This window comes from Cebus imitator, unplaced genomic scaffold, assembly GCF_001604975.1.
Source record: "Cebus imitator isolate Cc_AM_T3 unplaced genomic scaffold, Cebus_imitator-1.0 Scaffold19, whole genome shotgun sequence".
Classification (NCBI taxonomy): domain Eukaryota; kingdom Metazoa; phylum Chordata; class Mammalia; order Primates; family Cebidae; genus Cebus; species Cebus imitator.
This window is the reverse complement of record NW_016107334.1, coordinates 9,058,294-9,079,934: the sequence shown is the minus strand read 5'-3', so window position 1 is coordinate 9,079,934 and position 21,641 is coordinate 9,058,294. Positions and strand designations below refer to the sequence as shown.

The following is a 21,641-nucleotide window of genomic DNA, read 5'->3' as shown; positions in this document are numbered from 1 at the left end:
CTTTTTTTGAGATGGAGTTTCACTCTGTCACCCAGGCTGGAGTACAGTGGCATGATCTTGGCTCACTGCAGCCTCTGCCTCCTGAATTCAAGTGATTGTCCTGCCTCAACCTCCTGAGTAGCTGGGATTACAGGCATGCACCACCACGCCCAACTAATTTTTGTATTTTTAGTAGAGACAGGGTTTCATCATGTTGGCCAGGATGGTGTCAATCTCTTGACCTCATGATTTGCCCACCTCAGCGTCCCAAAGTGCTAGGATTACAGGCATCAGTTACCATGCCCAGCCTCTCCTTTTTCTAGTTTCTGAAGATAAGAGCTAAGGTCATGAATTTGAGACCTTTCTACTTTACTAATATAGTTATTTAATGCTATAAATTTCCCCGTAATTAATGCCCTAGTGACATTCTCAAATTCTTTTATGTTGTGCTTTTTTATTTATTAAGATCAAACTACTTTCAAATTTTTTAAATTTCTTCTTTGATCCATGATTTACTTTGAGGTACATTATTTACTTTCAAATATTTGGACATTTTCCAGATATCTTTCTGTTATTCCTTTATAATTTAATCCCTTGTGGTCAGAGAATATGCTTGGTATGACTTGAATTATTATAAATTTATCAAAACTTATTTTATGGCCCAGAATACAATCTGTCTTAGTTAATCTTCAGGTGCACTTGAAAATAATGTAATTCTCTTTGTAAAGTGTTCTAATAAAGATGTGAAATCAACTTGATTGATGTTGTAGTCCAAGTCTTGTATAGTCTTGATTTTCTGTCTACTTGGTATATCAATTATTGGAAGAAATATTTAAGTTTCTTAATATAATTAAATATTTGTCTATTTCTCCTTACAATTCCGTCAATTTTTGGTCTTATATTTTGAAACTGTTATTAGGTATATAAATATTTGGGATGATTATATCCTCTTTTCCCCTGTAACATTATGAAGTGACATTCTTTATCACTAGTAATAATTTTTGCTGAAAAATCTGCTTTGATAGTGATATAATCACTCTGTTTTCGACTAATTCTAGTATATTAGTTTCCATCCTCTTAATCTATTTGTGTCTCTGTATTAAAAGTGAATTATTTGTAGGCAGCATTAGTTAAGTTTCATTTTTTTCATCTAGTCTCCCAATCTCTATCTCTTAATTGAGAGGTGTTTAGACCATTTACATTTAATATGATTATTGGTAGAGTTAGATTTAGGTCTATCACCTTGCTATTTTTTTTTAACCTATTCTATCTTTTCTTTGTTCTCTTTTTCTTCTTTTTCTATTGGATAATTTTATGACTAGTTTCCTCTACTTTGTTGACTTGTTATTTAATGTATAACTCTTTTTTTTATTTTGGTGTTTGTTGTTAGATTTATACTGTTTAACTTAACCTCAGCCTGTCTTCAGGTCTTCACAATTCCATTTATCTTCCCAGTGTTTATGCTACCATTTTCATACATTCACTTATACATATGCTATATGCCATATAGTACATTATTATTTTTTGTTTAAAAAGTCAATTATCTTTTAAAGAGATTTGAATACAGTCATGTATCACTTAGTAACAGGGGTGTGTTCAGAGATATGTGTTGTTAAGCAATTTTATCATTGTGTAAACATCATGGAGTACACTTACACAAACCTACAAGGTATTACCCTATTACACACCTAAGCTACATGGCGTAGCATGTTGCTCCTAGGTTACAAACCTATACAGTGTGCTACTATACTGAATACTTTAGGCATTTGTAACACAGTGGTACATATTCATGTATCTAAACATATCTAAATATAGAAAAGGTACAGCAAAAATACAGCATAAAAGATAAAAAATGGCACACCTATATAGGGCACTTACTATGAGTGGGGCTTGCAAGACTGGAAGTTGTTCTGGGTGAGTCAGTGAGTGAGTGGTGAGTGAATGTGAAGGCCTAAGACGTTACTGTACACTACTGTAGACTTTATAAACACTGTACACAGGCTATCCTCGATTTATTAAAACAATTTTCCTTTCTTTAGTAATAAATTAGCTTTAGCTTATTGTAACTTTTTTACTTTGTAAACTTTAAAAAAAAAAATTTTTTTTTGAGAGAGAGTCTCACTCTGTTGCCCAGGCTGGAGTGCAGTGGCATAGTCTCGGCTCACTGCAACCTCCTCCTCCCAGGTTCAAGCCATTCTCCTGCCTCAGCCTTCCAAGTAGCTGGGATTACAGACATGCACCACCACACCTGGCAAATTTTTTGTATTTAGTAGAGGCAGGGTTTCACTGTGTTGGTCAGGCTGGTCTCGAACTCCTGACCTCAGGTGATCCACCTGCCTCAGCCTTCCAAAGTGCTGAGATAACAGACATGAACTACTATGCCTGGCCTAAATTTTTTTTTTTCATTTTGACTCTTGTCATAACACTTAGCTTAAAACACAAATACATTGTACAGCTGTACAAAGTTTTTTCTTTCTATCCTTACTCCATAACCTTTTTCCTATTTTTAAAATTTTTATTTTCTTCTTTTACTTTTTAAACATTTTTGTTAAAACTAAGACACAGACACACACATTAATGTAGTTCGACACAGTCAGGATCATCAGTATCACTGTCTTTTACCTCCACATCTTGTCCCACTGGAGGGTCTTCAGGGGCAATAACATGCATGGAGCTTTCATCACCTATGATGATAATGGAATACCTTCTTTTGGAATACCTCTTGAAGGACCTGCCTAAGGGTTTTTCAGAGTTAACTTTTAGAAATATATAAGTAGAAGAAGAATGCTCTAAAATAATGATAAAATGTAGTATATTAAATACATAAACTAACAGTCACTTATTAAATATTATTATCACATAGTATGTACTGTACATAATTATATATGCTTTACTTTTGTATGGCTACCAGCACAATACGTTTGTTTATACCCACATCACCACAAGCACATGAATAAATACATCATGCCATGATGTTACGACAGCTATTGTATCACTATGCAATAGGAATTCTTCAGCTCCATTATAATAATTTTATGGGACTACCTTTATAAAGGCATTCTGTCATTGACCGAAATGCCACAAAGCTGAACATGATTGTAATATGAACGCAGTGTTACATATTTACCCATGTTGTTACCATTTCCGACATCTTCTTTTTTATAGACCTAGAGTTCCATTTGCTATCAGTTTCCTTCCTTCTGAAAGACTTTCTTTTACATTTCTTTGAGAACATTGTAGTGCAAGTCTTCTGGTAATTAATTATTAAAAATTTTGTTTTTGAAAGATATTTTCGCTGGTACAGAATTTAAGATTGACAACTTTTTTCTTTCCATACTTTAAAGATAATCAATAGCTTTAACTGTCCTTGTGTGCTTTTTATTCTTCTAAGAAATCTGTTATCCTTATCTTTATTTCTTATATGCAATGTGTCTTTTTTCTCTCCTTTTGAGATTTTCACTTTATCATAGTTTTAAGCAATTTGGCTATGATGTTTTGACTTTATTTGATGTAGCTTTCTTCTTGTTTCTTGTGTTTAATGTTCATTGAACTTCTTGGATCTCTGGCTTTATGTTTTTTCTTAAATTAGGAAAAATATTTGCCATTATTTCTTCAAATAGTTTTCTGTCCCTCCTCCAATCTTTCCTTTAGGGACTCAAATGACATATATATTAAGCAACTTGAAGTTGTTTTACAACTCACTGATTTTTTTTCATTTTTGATAATTTTTATTGCTAAGCCTACAAATTCATTTTTTCATCTGCAACATCTAATCTGCTGTTAATCCCACACATTTCCATCTTCACAAATAATTTTTCTATGTAGAAGTTCCATTTGGGTCTTTTTTATTTCTTCCATGTCTTTATTTAACTACTTTTTAAACATATAGAATGCAATTATTAAAACAGTTTTAATGTTTTTTTCTGCTAATTTAACATGTGTCTCAATTCTGGGTCAGTTTTGATCTCTTGATTATTCTCATTATGGGCTATGTTTTCCAGCTTCTTTGGATGCTAGACTTTGTAAATTTTACCTTGCTGGGTGTTGGTTATTTTAGTATTCCTGTGAACATCCTTGAGTATTGTCCTTTGGTGCAATTAAGTCACTTGGAAACAGTTTGATCCTTTTAGATCTTACTTTTTATGATTTGTTTCGTGATCTGAGCAGTGTTCAGTCTACAGCTAATTATCAGCACTACTGAGATAAAAGGCTTCTGAGTACTCTATCCAATGCTTCATGAATTAGGAGTTTTTTCAGCCTCATTGGTGGAAACAGGCACCGCCAGCCTTATGTGAGCAGAAAACACTGTTCCCTGTAACCTTATTGAAGGAGTCTTTCTCCAGATTTAAATATCTTCTTACACCCAGGTATATATGTATGTGCTAAACTAATTTCTACTGGACTGTATATACATATGTATGTGTATAATACAACATATACACATATACACATATGTATGTGTTTGTATGTATATACATATGTATGTATGTTTGTGTATATATGTACATGTGTATGTGTGTATTTGTATGTATGTGTATATCGTTGTATATATGTAAAGAAAGAAGGTTTAATTTAGTTGAAAATAAAAATCAGCAGGTCAGTAGTAGCTACCATAATCTTTTGGGATATAATACTACTAATTTCAAAGAAATTGTGGTTATAGTGTTGAAATGTATATTTCTAAAAATAACTATGGAAATTGTCATTTAACGCCTTTGTTTTTATTTTAAAATGAGAAGACAATGTACATAAAAATATGCAAGAATCACAGGAAACCCACATATCCAACCACCTAGATGAAGTTGTTGCTGCTGTTAGCGTCACTCATAGAGAGAAGTTCCAAAGCAAGCTGCCTCAGGCAGCACTATTCCAGCCTCCTCGAGAGAAACTCCACCTCTGTGAAGAGAAAGCAAAGTCCTATTCCAGCAGTCATGAAGTAAGGAGACTTTTGTTTCTGTATTTCTTCTCTGGGAATTGAGCTATAAGGTATAATCAAGAGAAGTAGGATGTTTCAGATTATATTCCTAATCTCAGGAGTTTGATACAAGAGAGTATATAAGACAGTGCCTTTGTTATAAGATGAATGAATGTAGTACCCTAGGCTCCAGGCACAGCAGCTGACATGGCCAACAACAAATATTTATTGAGCTCCCACTGTGTGCCAAGTCTAGGCACTGGAATACAACACAAACAAAGCAGGTGAGGCCGCTGCTCTCATAGAGCTTCTAATTCCTTATGATCGTAAATCTTCTTGTTCTCTGCATACTTTTTTCTTCAAGAGTTTTACTCATTCACTCACTCATTCAATAGGCATTTCTCTATCACCTCTTATGTGTTGGATCCTGTTCATCCATTCATCATAAATACCCATGCTATGCCTAATATGTGTCAGGTGCCATGTAGATGCCAGGGGTACAGAAGGAAGAGCTACTTGTCTTGGAGGGGCTCGGGATTTGGTTGGGAAGATAGGGCTACAGATAATGGCAGTCAGTTTGATAGGTTCTGTGAGAGCTCAAGTGACACAGATACAAAACAGAAAGGAGGGGCAATGAGCCTGGAGGTGGTAGAGGGACAGCAGTTAAGGCACACTTTGCTGGGATGGGAGTTACTTGGACTGTACTGGTAAACAGTACTTAGGAAGAGGACCAAAATGTTCTGGGCAGAGGTAGCAGATGGACAAAAGCCATGGGTCTGAGGGAGTACAGTCTGGGGAACTAAGAGCTGTCTGGGACTAAGGTGTAAATGACACAGGGTGAGAAATGAGGCTGGATTATGAACAGGAACTGAGACCCAGAGAGCACTCAAGGCCTAGTGAAAGAGTTTTTATTTTCTCCTAAAGATGATGGAGGATTACCATGAGATTACAAGCAGAAGCATGACATGAGCAGGTTTGATTTTAAGAACAATCATTCCCATAGCTATGAAGAGTAAGGACAAAAAAAGAATAAAACCGGAAGAGGAGGATCAGTTAGGAGGGTATTTGCAATAATCCTGGCAAGGAATCATGAGGACCTAAACTACATGTGGCAGAGGCAGTAGGAATGCTGAGCTCTTTTGAAAGGAATTTAGAAATGCTAATCAGTGGGACAGGACAAGGGGACATAGAGAATGGAGATGTGAGAGTGAGAAAGCTAGGGTGTGTAGAATTCCCACCACCCAAGGTCTTAGTCTGCTTGGGTGATTGGAGGCTTGCCCATGACTTTCATCAGAATAATGAATATAGGATAAAGACCAGGATTAGGGAGAAAGGGCATAAATTTGGTTTTGAGGGTGTGCTGGTTCATTATGCACAGGTACTCACTCAGTACCTACTATTTGTAGGCTCTAGGCTGGCAGCCTTTCTCAACCAGACTTCTGGAAAGAAGTAAGCCTTCATGCCGAAAGGCATCTGACATATTTAAATAATTCTTTTCTGTGCATCTAGAATGGTATTAAACATTTCATTGTTCTGTGGTTCTGGTGGAGAATCCAGGATACAACAGTGAACAGGACAGACAAAGTGCATACCCTCATGGAGCTGAGAGGCAATTGACATTGTAAATGAACCAGGTGATCATAGACTGTGACAAGTGCTAAGGAGGACATAGGCTGGCTCTGTCTTGGGTAGGGTGATCAGGGAGGGCCTCCAGGAAGATGTGACAGATAAGCTGAGACCTGAGGAAGAGAAGGAGTCAGTATGGAGGAGCTGAGGTGAAAAGTTCTAGGGAGAGGAAACAGCACACATAAATCTACAAGGTAAGCACAAGCAGGCCATATTTTAAGCAAGGAGAAGCAGCTACAAGCTGCCATTAAATATGGTGAGAGAGGCTGTCAGTTCACTTAGGGCCTTGCAGGTTTCAAGCTAAGTGCCCTGAAAGGCCTTAAAAGTATTTCAGCAAGGTATTAACAAGATGTAATTTACTTTTAAAAATACCAGTTTTTTGGTTATTTTGTGTTTTAAAATAATTTCTGACTTACAGAAAAGTCACAAGATTCACTCATTTTTAACATTTGCTTTATTGCTTTGTTCTTTGTCTCTCATTGTTTTTCTGAACTGAGAGTAAGTTGTAGATATTATGGCCCTTCCAAGTACTTCAGTGTTTATTCCGTAAAAGCTATTCCCTTACATAGCCACAGTACAGTGATCGTAATTAGGAAATTTATGTCAGTATAATACTATTATCTAATATGTAAACCTTGTCCATATTTCTTCTTAATAATGTCCTTTACAGAAAAAAAAATCAGATCTGTGGCTCAGTCTGTGAATTCATGTTAAATAGAGTTGTCATGTCTCTTTAGTCTCCTTTAATGTGAAACAGTTGCTTAACCTACTCTTTTTCGTGATCTTAATATCTTGGAAATGTACACTCTAATTATTTTGTAGAATATCTCTCCATTTGAGTTTGTCTTATGCTTCCTCATGATTTTATTCAGTTTGTACATTTGGAGCAGGAATGCCACAGGTGTGACATGGGGCCCTTCTTAGTGTGTGCTGTCAAGAGGTGCATAATGTCTATTAGTCTCATTACAGTGATGCCAACCTTGAATACTTGGTTAAGGTGCTGACTGGCAGGTTTCTTTAATGAAGAATTGCTATTTTTCCCTTTGTAATTATTAAGTATTTTGTGGGGAGATTCACTGAGACTATGTATATATTTAAAACTTCACTCTGCCAGTTTTAGTATTCGCTGATGATTTTCACCTGAATCAGTTATTACTGTGACATTTGTCACATAGCCAGTCTCTGACTTCCACATCCCTTCAACGTTTGTTGGCATTCTATGATAAGGAGGAGCTTTTCTTTCTTCACAGCTTATTTATTATCCAATTATTCTTATCAGTATGAGTTTAGGAAATTTTATTTTTCAAATATGCTACAGCCTGTTATTTTCATGGAAGCTCAGATTGTTCCATATCTGCCAATGGGAGGCCCATCAAGCTGGCTCCTGAGTCCTCGATCCATCCCCTCATTGTTTAATCACTTCCTTGATTTCTGGCAGCACAGGTTTCTCAGATTCATCTTGGACTTCCCCTGCAGCAGGGAACCTTGGTTCCGCTTAGTGGAGAATAGCATTTAGACACCAAGATCTGGGTATTAAATGTCCATTTTTAAATATATATGAGCTAGACCTACTGATAATCAGCATTGCATATTTTAATATTAAGAAGTTTAGAAAACTTCAGATATTCCAAGAATGATGTTGTGAAAAGACCTCTGGACTTTGCATCAAGGAGCTTGACTGTGAATTCTGACGCTACCACTTACTGGTAAATCACCTGAACTTCCCAGCCTTATATTCCTTCACCTTCATTTTCAAATTGAGGGGACTAGATTAGATTATTTCCAAGACTCATCCCAGTTTTGAAATTGTCTTCCTACTTCGTACTTGTCTTCTGTCTGCCCTGCCGCTTACTGATGCCTATTGCCAAAGCCACTGGAACTGGTAGAATAAAGGTTGGAAAACCAATAGGGATATCTGGACCATTCCTATAACAAATAAGAAAGTGAAGGGAGGACAAGCTGTTTTTTCTATACCTGTATCCCTACTCAGGTCCTGAAAACCGAGGCTATGATCAGGGAACCCCAGCTCAGCCTGTGCAGTCCCCTTTGCTGGAAATCTGTAGTTGGGACAGATTCATTATCAAAACAGATCTCCCTCTCGTTTTGTCTGTCTGGATTCCATGACATTGTCATCATTTCCTTCTCTTTCATACACTATAGTTGTTGTTCTCTTTCTCTCTCCAAAGAAGTCATTACCTAAACCTCCTGTGTCTAGAGGCAATAAAAGGTGACCCAAAAAAAGTACAAACAGCCAGTTAACACGTGAAGATGTTCAGCCTCATCAACTTATGGGGAAAATGTGGACTAAATCCAGGAAAAACGGGCTAACTGACAAACTAAAAACAAAACAAATACTCCACAGTTTGTACTCAGTTCAGTGTAAGGGACGTTTCTGCTCACGTATGCTGCACTGAAAGTATGAACTGGTACAACCTCTTGGAGAGGTACTTCAGCAGTAGCTACTCATAGCCTCAGAATTTTGCATATCCTTTACCCAACAATCCTGTTTGTAGGAATTTATTTTGTGGAGATATTTATGAGTATGTGCAAAGCTATCCATACAGGATATTCAGTGAGTAAAAAATTTATGAACACCTAAATGCCCAATAAAGAGTGGATTGAGTAATGCAGTTATGATATATTCATATAATAAAATACTGTGCAGCCATTCAAACTTACAGATGACATGAGAAGTTATTCATAAATTGTTTAAACAGCAGGCTGTAAACCTGCATGTAGCTTATGAACCTATTTTTGAAAAAGAAAAAATATGTATAGATAGATTCATAAAAGTAAAGAATAAAGGAATATTTAGCTACCTAGATATCTCTAGGGAATAAACTTACAGGTGATTTTTAGTTTTTATCTTTTTGCTCATCTGTATTTTGACAATGAACATACATTATCTTTGTAATAGGAAGCATGTTACTCTAGAAAAGAAAGGCCACAGTCCACCTTCTTTCAGCACTTTATGATGAGCACATATTCCTCAGCTTCCTCCTGGTAGGTCACAAAAGTGACTTTCCTGTGGCCAGCTGTCTGGCTGTGTATTTTGTTAAGAAAAATGTTGTTTTAGGGTGAAGATATTTCTAATGCATGTAGGAATTGTGTGGAAATGCAAGCCCTTTGAGCTTTGACATTGATGGGGGTGCATCCTGGAGGCATCCTGCATCTTCTCCACAACTCTGTCCTTGTTCTCACCCTTCTTCCTCTGGTTTGACCCCTTCAGCTTTCTTTCTACAGCCATCTCTCTTGCTGTTCTTACTATCTGTTGCTGCATAATACCCCAACAACCTACTGGCTTAAAACAAGAACAGCCATTCATTTTTCTCATGAGCCTGCAGTTTTTGCAGAGCTCAGTGGGGTTTGCTCAGCTTTGCTCCATACAGCATCAGCTGCTCTTGAAGGGTCTGGAGATTCTGCCACCAAAATGGTTCACTCAAACTATCAGTGCCTTTCTATGTGGGTCTTCTCTCCATGGGGCCATGTTGGCTTCCTCCCAGCATGGGGCTTCTGTATTAGTTTGTAGTGCTGTCGTAACAAAAGCCCACAGATGCCGAGGCTTAAAGAACAGTTTTTATTTCCTCACAGTTCTGGAGGCTAGAAGTCCAAGATCAAGGTGTGAGCAGAGCTTGATTTCATTCTAAAGCCTTTCTCTTTAGTTTGTAGCTGACTGTCTCTTGCTGTATTCTCACATGATCATTTCTCCATGTGCATGCCCATCCCTGGTGTCTTTTCCTTTTCATATATGAGGATACCAGCTGTATTGGGCTAGGGTTTACCCTAACCCCTCCTTTGAACTTAAATCACCTCTTTAAAGACCTCATCTCCAAAAACAGTTACATTATAAGGTACTGGGGGTTGGGACTTCAATATATGAGGTTGGGGAGGGGACACAATTTAGCCCATAACAGGTTTCAAGAGTAAATATCCAAGAAGAGACAAAAGCAAAGGCACCAGGTCCTTAAGACTTGGGCCTGAAAACTGGCACTACATCATTTCTTCCAGGTTCTATTGGCCAAATAGTCATAAAGCCCAGATTCAAAGGGAATGGGACATAGGACCCCCAATATCTGGATGGAAGGGGTATCAAAGAATTTTGGAGCTGTGTTTTAAAACTACGAGCTTTGCTTTGAAGATATGGCTGATCTGAGATGACCTGAAGCTGGGAATCCAGTTTTCTGTTCTCTTTGTTCTAGCCTGAATGAAAAATGTGCTTCTTGCTGCTTTAATCAAGTCTGTGAGTCCTGCTGATCTCATTTGCTATGCTAATATAGACAGCTAAGAAAAGTTTTGAATTGAGAGCTTAAGTATAGTATTTGACAGCCTGAGCAACATGGCGAAACCCCAATTCTACCAAAATACAAAAATTTAGCCTGCTGTGGTGGTGCACATTTGTGATCCCAGCTGCACAGGAAGCTGAGGTGGGAGGATCACTCAAGCCCACCCCAGAGGTCGAGGCTGCAGTTAGCTGATATTGTGCCACTGTACTCCAGCCTGGGTAACAGAGTGAGACCCTGTCTCACACACAGACAATAAAAGTATAGTATTTGAAAACACTACCATTTGCGCCTGTTGTTCCTGCTTATGTAGTAGCTGCTCATTGGTGGGCAACTGGGAAACCTAAAGAATGACTAGATGTCTGCTCTACATTTTCTATTTTTAAAATTCTATTACTTTTTTTCACCTTTAAATGTACTACAAATTGCACTTGCATTTATTGTCTATTTCATCTTACCAGATGTACACTTTACCACCCCAAATAGATCTTTGTTTTCTTCTCTGATACATCTCAAGTGCTTAGATCAATGTTTTGTACATAGTAGGCACTCGTATTTATCAAAGGGATAAAAGCATGTTTATTTTGTGCTTTGTGACTCTTAGTTTCAAGTTGTATAACTGGTAAGCCTGTTTTCTCTTCCTGACAGTACAAACAGGCTGTCCACGAGCTTGTGCGTTGCGTAGCGCTGACAAGAATTTGCTATGGAGACTCACACTGGAAACTAGCAGAGGCACATGTAAATCTGGCTCAAGGCTACCTCCAGCTGAAAGGTAAGCTCACCTTAGACTGAGGGGGATCAATTGGTCGATTTCTGCTCTTCTCCCCAAAATTTGATCCACACATAATTAGAAGGATTGGGTTTTTAAATATTCTCCTTTCCAAATACTGAGAAGCCATTTCCTTTCAGAAAGAGTTGATAAGGTATATAACATGTAAACATTCAAAGGGAAAAAAATATTATATTTTTTCTGTTTTTTTTTTAAATTATTTCAAAAGTAGGGTTCTTAGGAGAAGATTAATCTGCTGGGCCAGAAGGCTTTGTAGGAAAAAAACCCAAGATATGGAATAGGGGCCCAGAATGGGATTCACTTACACTTTTACTGGAGAGTCTCTTGACTGTAAATAACCAAAAAGTTTAAAAAGACTAACCCAAATTGCCATAAACAAAAGTTTTTGGCTCATACAACTTAAAAATTCAAGGGGAAAACTTGCTTTAGACTTAGCCATATCCAGGGTTGAAACAGTGTGACCAGGATTCAGTTTGTTTCTCTTCCAGTGCTTGGCTCTATTTTTGTTGGTATTTGCTCCATTCTTAGCCAGGCTTTGCCCACATGGTGGCAGCAAGGCTGCCAGCAACTTTATGCTTCCATTATAAGCATTCCAAGGAGTAAAAGAATGTCCCTCCACCAAAATCCAGGATTTGGGATGGGTTCTAATTGAAACAACCTGGATTGTATACCAAAGGCAAGGAATAGCCTGATTGGCTAAACCTTCCTTTTGGCTTCATTGGATCTTGAAGGAGAAGCAGGCGTTCACCAAATTACATGGATTGGATGTGCAGGAGCCAGGCATCCAAAAGGGAAATGGGAGAATGGCTGAGGGGAAGGCAAAAACAATAGACACCCAGGATATGATGATGGCTTCTACTTACTGACTGTGCAGACTAAGATGGACAGGAGCATCTCTGTGCTCAGCTTCTTCAGTTGAAAAGTGATGATGATGGTGATGGTGATGCTAACTTTCCAGGCGTGGCCCAGTGAATAAAGAAAATAATAGAAATGGAAAACACCACAATGCCAAGCATAGTCTATACCAGGCATATTCATTATTTCCACCCAATGAATTTGGCCAAATCTGATTATAGACTGGTCCCACCTATTAGATTAAAGACTCTTAGGGACCTTGGAGATTATCTAATTTAAACTCTGCCCTCCCACCCCATTTTGTAGATCCAGGGAAAACAATGAGTCTGAGTTAGAAAGCACTGTTAATAAGTAGCTGATCTGAGACTCAGACCTAGGATTTCAATGCCAGTTTGTCCTGCCATCTGGGGTTTCAGATGATGCTTTTCTTATACAGCCTGCTGCCTGTCTGTGTGACGGTTCTTCTTTCTCAATTTAAAGTAAAAGTAGTATCTACCATTTATTAAAGTCTCATTGGGCGCCAGGCATCATGTTATTTTCCATGCACAACCTTATTCAGTCCTCACCACAGTCCTCAGAGGTGGGTATTTTTAATATCTCTGTTTACAGCCGAGAAAGCTGAGGCCAATGTTTCATAATAAGTGGTGGAGCAGGGGATCCATTCTGGGCAATCTGACTTCAGAGCCAATATTCTTGAACTTCGCCCTATGCTGCCTCCATTAAATTGAGTTCAGGTTCCTTCAGGGACTCTACACAATTGAAAATACAGTTCACCATGCTTTGTGTAACATCACAATCACAGGTGGCACTAATACATATCTGTACTTTTTAAAGATGTATAATAAGACAACATTGTGTAAGAATTCCCACATGAAAAGCATACCCTTGATTTTCTCCATTAGAAAATATCTTCTTCCTGTTTTATAGACATAGGAACAGAATTAACTTCATATTTTGACAGGTTTTTTTTAAAGATCTGAGATACAATTTTGTGTAATTAAGAATATAAGACTGGGGCTATGTGGATGTGAGTGGAAGGGGTGTTAGTGTAGGGGAGGAGGCTGGGAATACAGGGAAGTGCAAAGTCCAGAAGACTTGCTGGTGATCTCAGGCCTCCCTTCCCACAGATTAGCAAGCCCATGGAGGAGCATGGGAACACACTGGGGAATTCGTTCTTCGTAGTAATTTTTTTTTGCTCCATTTTGTCTCATACTCGTCTGTTACCACATAGGAATACGAGATTGTCACACATTAGTCTGTTACCTCATTGGAATTGTGTTTATAAGTTTTTATAATAAGATATGTATGATGTTAAAATAACTGATGTTATGATTACAGGTGGGTAAGTTGAAGATTCATAATTTTTAGTATTTCATTAAGATTACAGTTACACAGCCAGAATTAAAATTCATGAATATTTTATTTCCTGCCCAGAGTGCTATCGTTCTTGTATTCAATTTGTTTATTATATTTATATGTAACATATTTTACTTCTGATATTGGTGATATTTCAAAGCTGTTCCATTCCAGCTCATTCTGTTTATTTCTTAAAAAAAAAAAATTAAAATTAAAAAATTTTTTTAAAAAGCCATTTTGGGGAAAATTTATCTTCAGTACTTGGTATAAAACACTTCTTGGGTTGGTACAGTCATAACAGTGTTTCATACTGCTCAGATACATCTCCATGTGCCATTTGAGAATATGTGAAGGAGACCTTGTTAGATTCCCAGACCACAGGGGAATTATATTCCTGTCCAGTTGAGATTAAAGAGAAACTGAGACTTCTTTTTCTTTGTCCACAGGACTGTCACTGCAAGCGAAACAACATGCAGAAAAAGCCAAACAAATCCTTGCCAACTCCATTGTGCCTCCCTATAACGACAGCACAGATGTGTTCAAGTTTTCTGTTGAGCTTTTCCATACCATGGGGAGAGCCTTACTGTCCCTTCAAAAGTATCCTTTTGCCTCTAACCTTTACAAATAGAAATTCTATTCGTATAATACTTATATGCCAAGTAAAAAGCTAATGCTGATGGATGCCTTAGGAAGTGTGATTGAAAGTATGGGAGCCGTGCTCACTTCGGCAGCACATATACTAAAATTGGAATGATACAGAGAAAGTATGGGAGCCAAGGAAGTTCAGGACATGGGTTATAGAATCTAGAACCAAGTGGAAAATTTCCTGAACACAATTTAGTTTTAAGGAAGCTTCAGAGAATCTAACAAAAGCAAAGAGACTTTCAAAGGAGCTGCTACAATGTGGAAGGATTATAAAGGAAGAATGGATAGAAATTGAAGCACGGATCAGATTATCATTTGCACAGTAAGTTTCAAGTTTAGGTGATGGCTGGAGGCTCTTTGCCAGTGGAATCTGTCTCAGGTAGGGGGAGCTTCTCCATAAGGCTGTGGCCATTGTCTAAAAGTAAAAGAGGAACACAATCATGTCAGAGCAGCCCCAAACAAGGCATGGATCAGTGGCACTTTTCATTTGGCTGTGGAGTGCCCTCATATCCACCCTGGGTTCCAGAGTTCTGATCATTATTCTCTTGACTTTCTCTTTACATGCTCTCCCTCTTCACCCCTAGCACCTACACCCATCTCTTCCTCCCTCCCTTCCTTTTATTTCCTGCCCTGCTGCAGTCTAAAATGCTTCAACAGGTTGATTTCATGATGAAAGCCTCAATGGAGAAAGATCTTAAATATATCTGAATCCATGATAATGAAAGTATTGATTTTGTTCCTTACCTTACTCCATATTCACCAAATAAACTCAGCTGGAAGAGATATGAAAAGAAGGTCATACGTAGTTAGTACTTTTATCCCTCTCCAAAGGTCAACCTAAGCCAATTCCTCAGAGTACTGGGATGACAGAGTTTGCCCATGCTCTTTGGAAAGATGGACCTATGCAGAGGAGAAGGTGGAGAAAGGTCTGTGCTAGAAGAGGCAGAGAATCCCAGTTGACCTACATGGCTGTCCTTACCCAAAGCCAGGAGAATTCAGTTTACCTTCCTAACTAGATTGCATGTGTAGGTTAATTCCCAGGATAACTCAGAACCCACGGAATCATTTTAAGCAAGGTGCTAGGAAAGGGCCCCAAGAGAACACACCTAATGCTTCCATGTGAATGTAAAGTGGGAAGAACCAGCTTTGACTCATGCTGTTAAAGACATTTCTTCTGTGATCACAATTCTTCCTCATTAATTTGTTTTACTCTGGTGTTTTTGAACTGCAAGTGCAGATGTCATCCGTCTATGCAAGTCCTTTGGTATGGTTTTTTAAATTAATTTTTTTCCTTCATTTCTGATCTTTTCTCTCATTCCCCTACACACACATCATATATATATGTACTTTGATGATGACTTATGTTTTTGAGTATGTATTGCTGAATAACAATATTGTTTTATGTATTTATGTCTTCAAAATTTGTATAAATTTGTAGCATATATATCATTCCACACCTTATTTTTTTTCACTCCACATGTTTCGGTTGTGGTTCCTGTATAATGCTCCATAGAATACATTTGTTGCATTTTGTTTGTCCATCTTCCTAACAATAGACATTCAGCTTGTCCACAGCTCTCTGCTGCCACAGGAGTGCTACCATGACCATCCTTATGCAGCTTCACTTAGGTGGCTAAAAGACACTTTTTCTGAGTTTTATATCCCAGGGGTGGTACTGAGTACAAACAAGCTGTCAACCTGGTGCATGTAACATGCTATCTAATTATTTAAGTTCTATTTACATTTCTCCTGTTAGTGAGTTTGAATACTTTTCATATTTCCCTTCTATAAATAGTCTGTTAGTATTCCTTCTCATTTTTCTTTTAGAGTTTCTTGTACCTTTCCTATTGATAATCAGGATTTTCTTGTATATTATAAATATTAATGATATTATAAATATTTTCTTACATCTATTGCCCACTTATTAATTTTGTCTGTGGTGTTCTTCGTGGCTTAGAAATTATTAATTTTGCTTCACTCAAATTCATTCATTTTCACCTTATGATTTATGCTTTGGGAATCTTTAGAAAGTCTTTTTCAGCTAAATATCAAAAATATTCTCTAAAATTTCCCTCCAAGACCTACTTTAACTCTACATGTGTTTTATCATGAGGCATTATCACTGTCATAACTTCTTGGTATTTCATAACTTAGTTTATAAATTACTCTTTAGTCCAAGGATTATTCAAATGATGTGTGTTTTGGTTTGCAGATATGCAAGTTTTCAAGATGTCTTGATGTTCCTGATTTTTAATTGTATGGCATTGTTATATAGATCCTGAAGCTATTTTGTTGTGGTAGGAGGAGGAGAGTTTAACAGCAGCGTATCTTCTTAACCTATCACTTTATTGGTTAGTTGACCTTGTTCTTTTTTGTTCCCTGCATTTATTCTGTCTGATACTATGTCATAGCTCTCTTTTGGTATATATTTTCCTATAGTATCTTTTAAAAAATACTAATTTGGGTTTAAGCTTCCTTTTGTCCTACCAATTTTATGGCCTTTTCTTTTTCCTTACTTGCTTTCTTTTAGATTTATCAAATATTTTTATCATTTCATTTTATACCAATTAATTTGCAAGTTGTACATTCTTTTCTCTTGCTTTTTCTTTTCTTTTCTTTCTTCTTTTCTTTTTTGTATATAGAATCTAGCTCTGTTGCCCAAACTGGAGTGCCGTGGTGGGATCATGGCTCACAGCAACTTCAGCCTCCCTGGGCTCAAGCAATCCTCTCATCTCAGCCTCCTGAGTAGCTTAGACTACAGGTCTGCACCACCACACCCAGTTAACTTTTTGTATTTTTTGTAGAGATGAGGTTTCACTATGTTGCCCAGCCTGGTCTTGAACTTTTGGGCTCAAGCAGTCCACCCACCTTGGCCTCCCAAAATGCTGGGATTACAGGCATGAGCCACCATGCCTGGCCTCGTTATTTTCTTTTTATTATTTATTTTCTATTATTCTAGAAGTTACTATGGAGTTTGTCACATATATCCCTGACTTACTGGAATCTAATTGTAAATTAATCATTTAACCACTTCCTGAACAATGCAAGGACTTTTGAGCATGCCAGCATTCTTTATCCTCTCTGCTTGGTGCCATGTTGTCCTGTATTTAAATCGCCATGTATCTTATACTACAGACAATATTTGTTATACATAAAACTGACAAAGGGCTTGTATCTGAAATCTATAAAGAACCCCTGTATATCAGTAAAACAAACACATATAATTAGATAGAAAAATGGGCAGCAAACTTTTCCCAAAAAAAGAACACCCACATAGCAAATAAATGTATCAAAAGGTGTTCCACCTTATCAGTCATCAGAAAATGAAAACTAGAATTATAAGATATGGCTGGGTGTGGTGGCTCATACCTGTAATCCCAGCACTTTGAGAGGCTGAGGTCAAGGGGATCTTGAGCCCAGGAGTTCAAGGCCAGCCTGGGCAAGATGGGGAGACCCCCATCTCTACAAAAATATTTTAAAAATTATCAAGTGCTGGCTAGGCATGGTTGCTCACACCTGTAATCCCAGCACTTTGGGAGGCTGAGGCAGGTGGATCATGAGGTCAGGAGTTCAAGACCATCCTGGCTAACATGGTGTAACCCCATCTCTACTAAAATACAAAAAAATAGCCTAGCATGGTGGCATGCACCTGTAGTCCCAGCTACTCGGGAGGCTGAGGCAGGGGAATCACTTGAACTCAGAAGGCAGAGGTTGCAGTGAGCCGAGATCACACCACTGCACTCCAGCCTGGGTGATGGAATAAGACTCCCTCTCAAAAAAAAAAAAATAAAATAAAATAAAATAATCCAAGCGTGGTGGCGCTCATCTATAGTCCTAGCTACTCAGGAGACTGAGGTGGGAGGATCACTTGAGCCCAGGAATTTGAGTTTGCAGTGAGCTATGATGACACCAATGCACTCCAGCCTGGATGACAGAGCAAGACTCTGTCTCTTTAAATAAATAAATAAAATCATAAGATACTATTACATTCCCACTAGAATGGTTAAAAGATTTTTTAAGACTAATAATACCAAATATTTGCAAGGATGTAGTATTCTGATATGCTCTTTCATATACCATTGTTTCAAATATATTTGGTTAACTACTTTAGAAAACTATTTGGCATTATCTCCTAAATTTGAACATTTGCTTACCCTTTGACCCAGCAGTATCACTACTAAATTATATGCCCAACAGAAATGCATGCATATTTTCACCAAAAGACACAGCCAAGAACGTTCAAAGCTACATTATTTGTAAGAGCCAGGAGTTGGAAACAGCCTAAATGTTCCCCAAAAGTAAAACAGAAAAAAAATGTGATCTGTTAATATAAATAAAATGATTACAACTACTTCTATGCTTAACAGCATGAATGACTCTCACAAACAATGTTTAGTGAAAGAAACCAAATGCAAAAGAATCATATTATAGAATTCCATTTATATAACTGGAGGAGGAAGAAGGTTGTTAGTGGCTGGAAGGGCTTTACTAGTCCAGAATCCCTTTCTGCCAAAAGTTAGGTATTCTCTCTTACAAAATAGGAAATACACAATTCAGAGATCCAAGACATAATATTTGTTGAATCTGTTGAGACCTGACTAATGTATTAGTATTTAATATTGAGCAGTGTTGCTATAAAAAAGAGTAAATGAGGGCCGGGCGCGGTGGCTCACGCCTGTAATCCCAGCACTTTGGGAGGCTGAGGCGGGTGGATCACAAGGTCAAGAAATCGAGACCATCCTGGTCAACATGGTGAAACCCTGTCTCTACTAAAAATACAAAAAATCAGCTGGGCATGGTGGCACGTGCCTGTAGTCCCAGCTACTCAGGAGGCTGAGGCAGGAGAATTGCCTGAACCCAGGAGGCAGAGGCTGCGGTGAGCCAAGATCGCGCCATTGCACTCCAGCCTGGGTAACGAGAGCGAAACTCCGTCTCAAAAAAAAACAAAAACAAAAAAAAACGAGTAAATGATCCGCTGGCACCTCCTTTGAGTGCTTTCCAAATTAGCAGTACCAAACCTTGCCAGCAGATGGCGGGCCCTGTACACATCTAGGCTGAATAGCCAACAAAAATTTAAGTTAATATTCCAGACTACTCTACAAAGTTACTTTTGTGTTTAGCTAAGTTGTTTCAAACTTTGCTACTTCTTTTCATCTTAATTCTTCACCCTGTTGTAATCACCACAATGTAGATGTTTAAACTATAATTTTCATGCAATTACTTTACTTTGTTTCCATATTGAAATGTATTTTGTTCAAATTGACCTCCTTTAGAAATTAACAAGGCTTTGGTTTCAGGCACTTCTGTAGTTATATTTGAATGATGAAGGCCTTTTCTTTTGCTTGGTCTTGGAAGTGGAAGACAAAGATAATTTCTGAGGCAGTGCTCATAGGATTTATATCCCTTTTTTTTTTTTTCTTTGAGACAGGGTCTCACTCTGTTCCTCTGGCTACAGTGTAGTTTCTTTCTTTCTTTTTTTTTTTTTAAGACGGGGTTTCACCATGTTGGTCAGGCTGGTCTTGAACTTCCGACCTCAGGTGATCTGCCTGCCTTGGCCTCCAAAGTGCTTGGATTACAGGTGTGAACCACCGCGCCCGGCCGGAGTGCAGTTTCACAGTGACAGCTCACAGCAGTCTTGACTTTCTGGGCTCAAGCAATCCTCCTCCTCAGCCTCTTGAGTAGCTGGCACTACAGGCATGTGCCACTGCACCCAGCTAATTTTATTTTTTTGTAGAGACAGGGTCCCACTACTATATGGCCTAGGCTAGTCTCAAACTCCTGGGCTCAAGCAGTCCTTCTGCCTTGGCCCCCCAAAGTGTTAAGATTGCAGGCGTGAGCCACTGCACTCAGTCCTGTGTCCTTCTTAAAAGGATATCTTTTAGTGTGTCCTTTTCCTCCTTCTGCCTGTCCTTTTATGGTGCCCATCGCACCAGCCCAGTGCCTTTCTCCTTGGGCTGACAAGTGCTGCAGGGTGACTCATGCTCCATGCCTCCCATCCCTGACTGTGGCCTGAAACTTCTTCCCTTCTTCCTCTTCTATGTTCCAGTGCTACTTCATACAGTCATGGTTTGTTGACTTTGGAGAGTGAATCCAAATCATGTATCCCTATGTGCACAGTTATATATATTTTTAAATCATAAAGAAAGTCACTTGCAGAAATGGGCAAATTTATCCCCAGTGTTAAGAATTATTTTCTGTCCTGGTTACAGATGGATGCCCAGAGAGAAATGTTTGTCTTTATATATACAGGCATACACCATTGCACATGCACACATACATGCACGTACACACACACACCCCTTTTAAAATTATCTTTCTATGTGGCATGATGATGATCTTTTGAGACTATTGCTCCAGAACACGTTATTTGCCGCCAGCTCTCTGACAGCTTGACATGTCCTTGAAGTCTCCCACAGCTTGTCCAGTGAACACTTTGCCTGGCATGACTGTGCTGAACTAACTCAGGAATGAGTAAACACTCTTCTTTCCTCACACTTTTCTTTCCTCAGAGCATCAGTAAGACACCTCCCAGGTATTTCTAAGCATTGTGCCGTAGTGTCATTAACAATGTAAGCTTTGGGCCCGGCATGGTGACTCATGCCTGTAATTCTAACACTGGGAGGCTGAGATGGGAAGATTGCTTGAGGCCAGGAGTTCGAGACTAGCCAGGTCAACATAGTGAGACCCCCATCTCTATTTTAAAAAAAAGAAAAAAAGTCTTTGGAGTCAGAAGCCCTAGGTTCAAATCAGTGTTCATTTAAACTTCCCAGCTGTAGGAACATAGGCAGATCTTATACTTCCCGGGAGCCTCACTCTCCTTTCCTGTTAAAGTGGGAATAATAAGACCTCCAGGGGTTGCTGGAAGATTAAAAAGATATTACTTTACAACATCTAGGTGCATGGGAGACCCTCAGAAGCAAGCAAGCAAGAAAGAAAAGGGCAGCTATAATTATCATTACAATCTAATTGAACATTTTCATTTCCATGGTTTCATCCCAGAGGTGATTTTTAAATCAGGTACTTATATCATGTATTAAAGTTTTGTACTTCAAGACTGCCCTTGGCATGCAATTTTATTTTTCTGCACTTTTTCTCTATGCCTTGGGAAAGCTACGTTTTTTTGTCTTTGCTCTCATGAATCATCTAAGCTAAAATCAGACAATTATATAAATTTACTTTTTTTTTTTTTTTTTTT

At 38.2% G+C, this 21,641-nt stretch overlaps 1 protein-coding gene across 4 annotated transcripts in view; it reads left to right on the top strand.

Annotated features, from left to right (window-relative positions):
- The window catches only part of TTC23 (tetratricopeptide repeat domain 23), a 99,462-nt gene that overhangs the window by 13,423 nt on the left and 64,398 nt on the right, over nt 1–21,641 (top strand). For all 4 annotated transcript variants that reach the window (XM_017518504.2, XM_017518520.2, XM_017518496.2 and 1 more), the window contains exons 3-6: nt 4,712–4,915; nt 11,449–11,572; nt 14,248–14,398; nt 14,643–14,768. In XM_017518504.2, coding sequence (XP_017373993.1) covers nt 4,736–4,915; nt 11,449–11,572; nt 14,248–14,398; nt 14,643–14,768 — 581 coding nt within the window. In that variant the 5' untranslated portion in view covers nt 4,712–4,735. The remainder of the gene's footprint in view (nt 1–4,711; nt 4,916–11,448; nt 11,573–14,247; nt 14,399–14,642; nt 14,769–21,641) is intronic.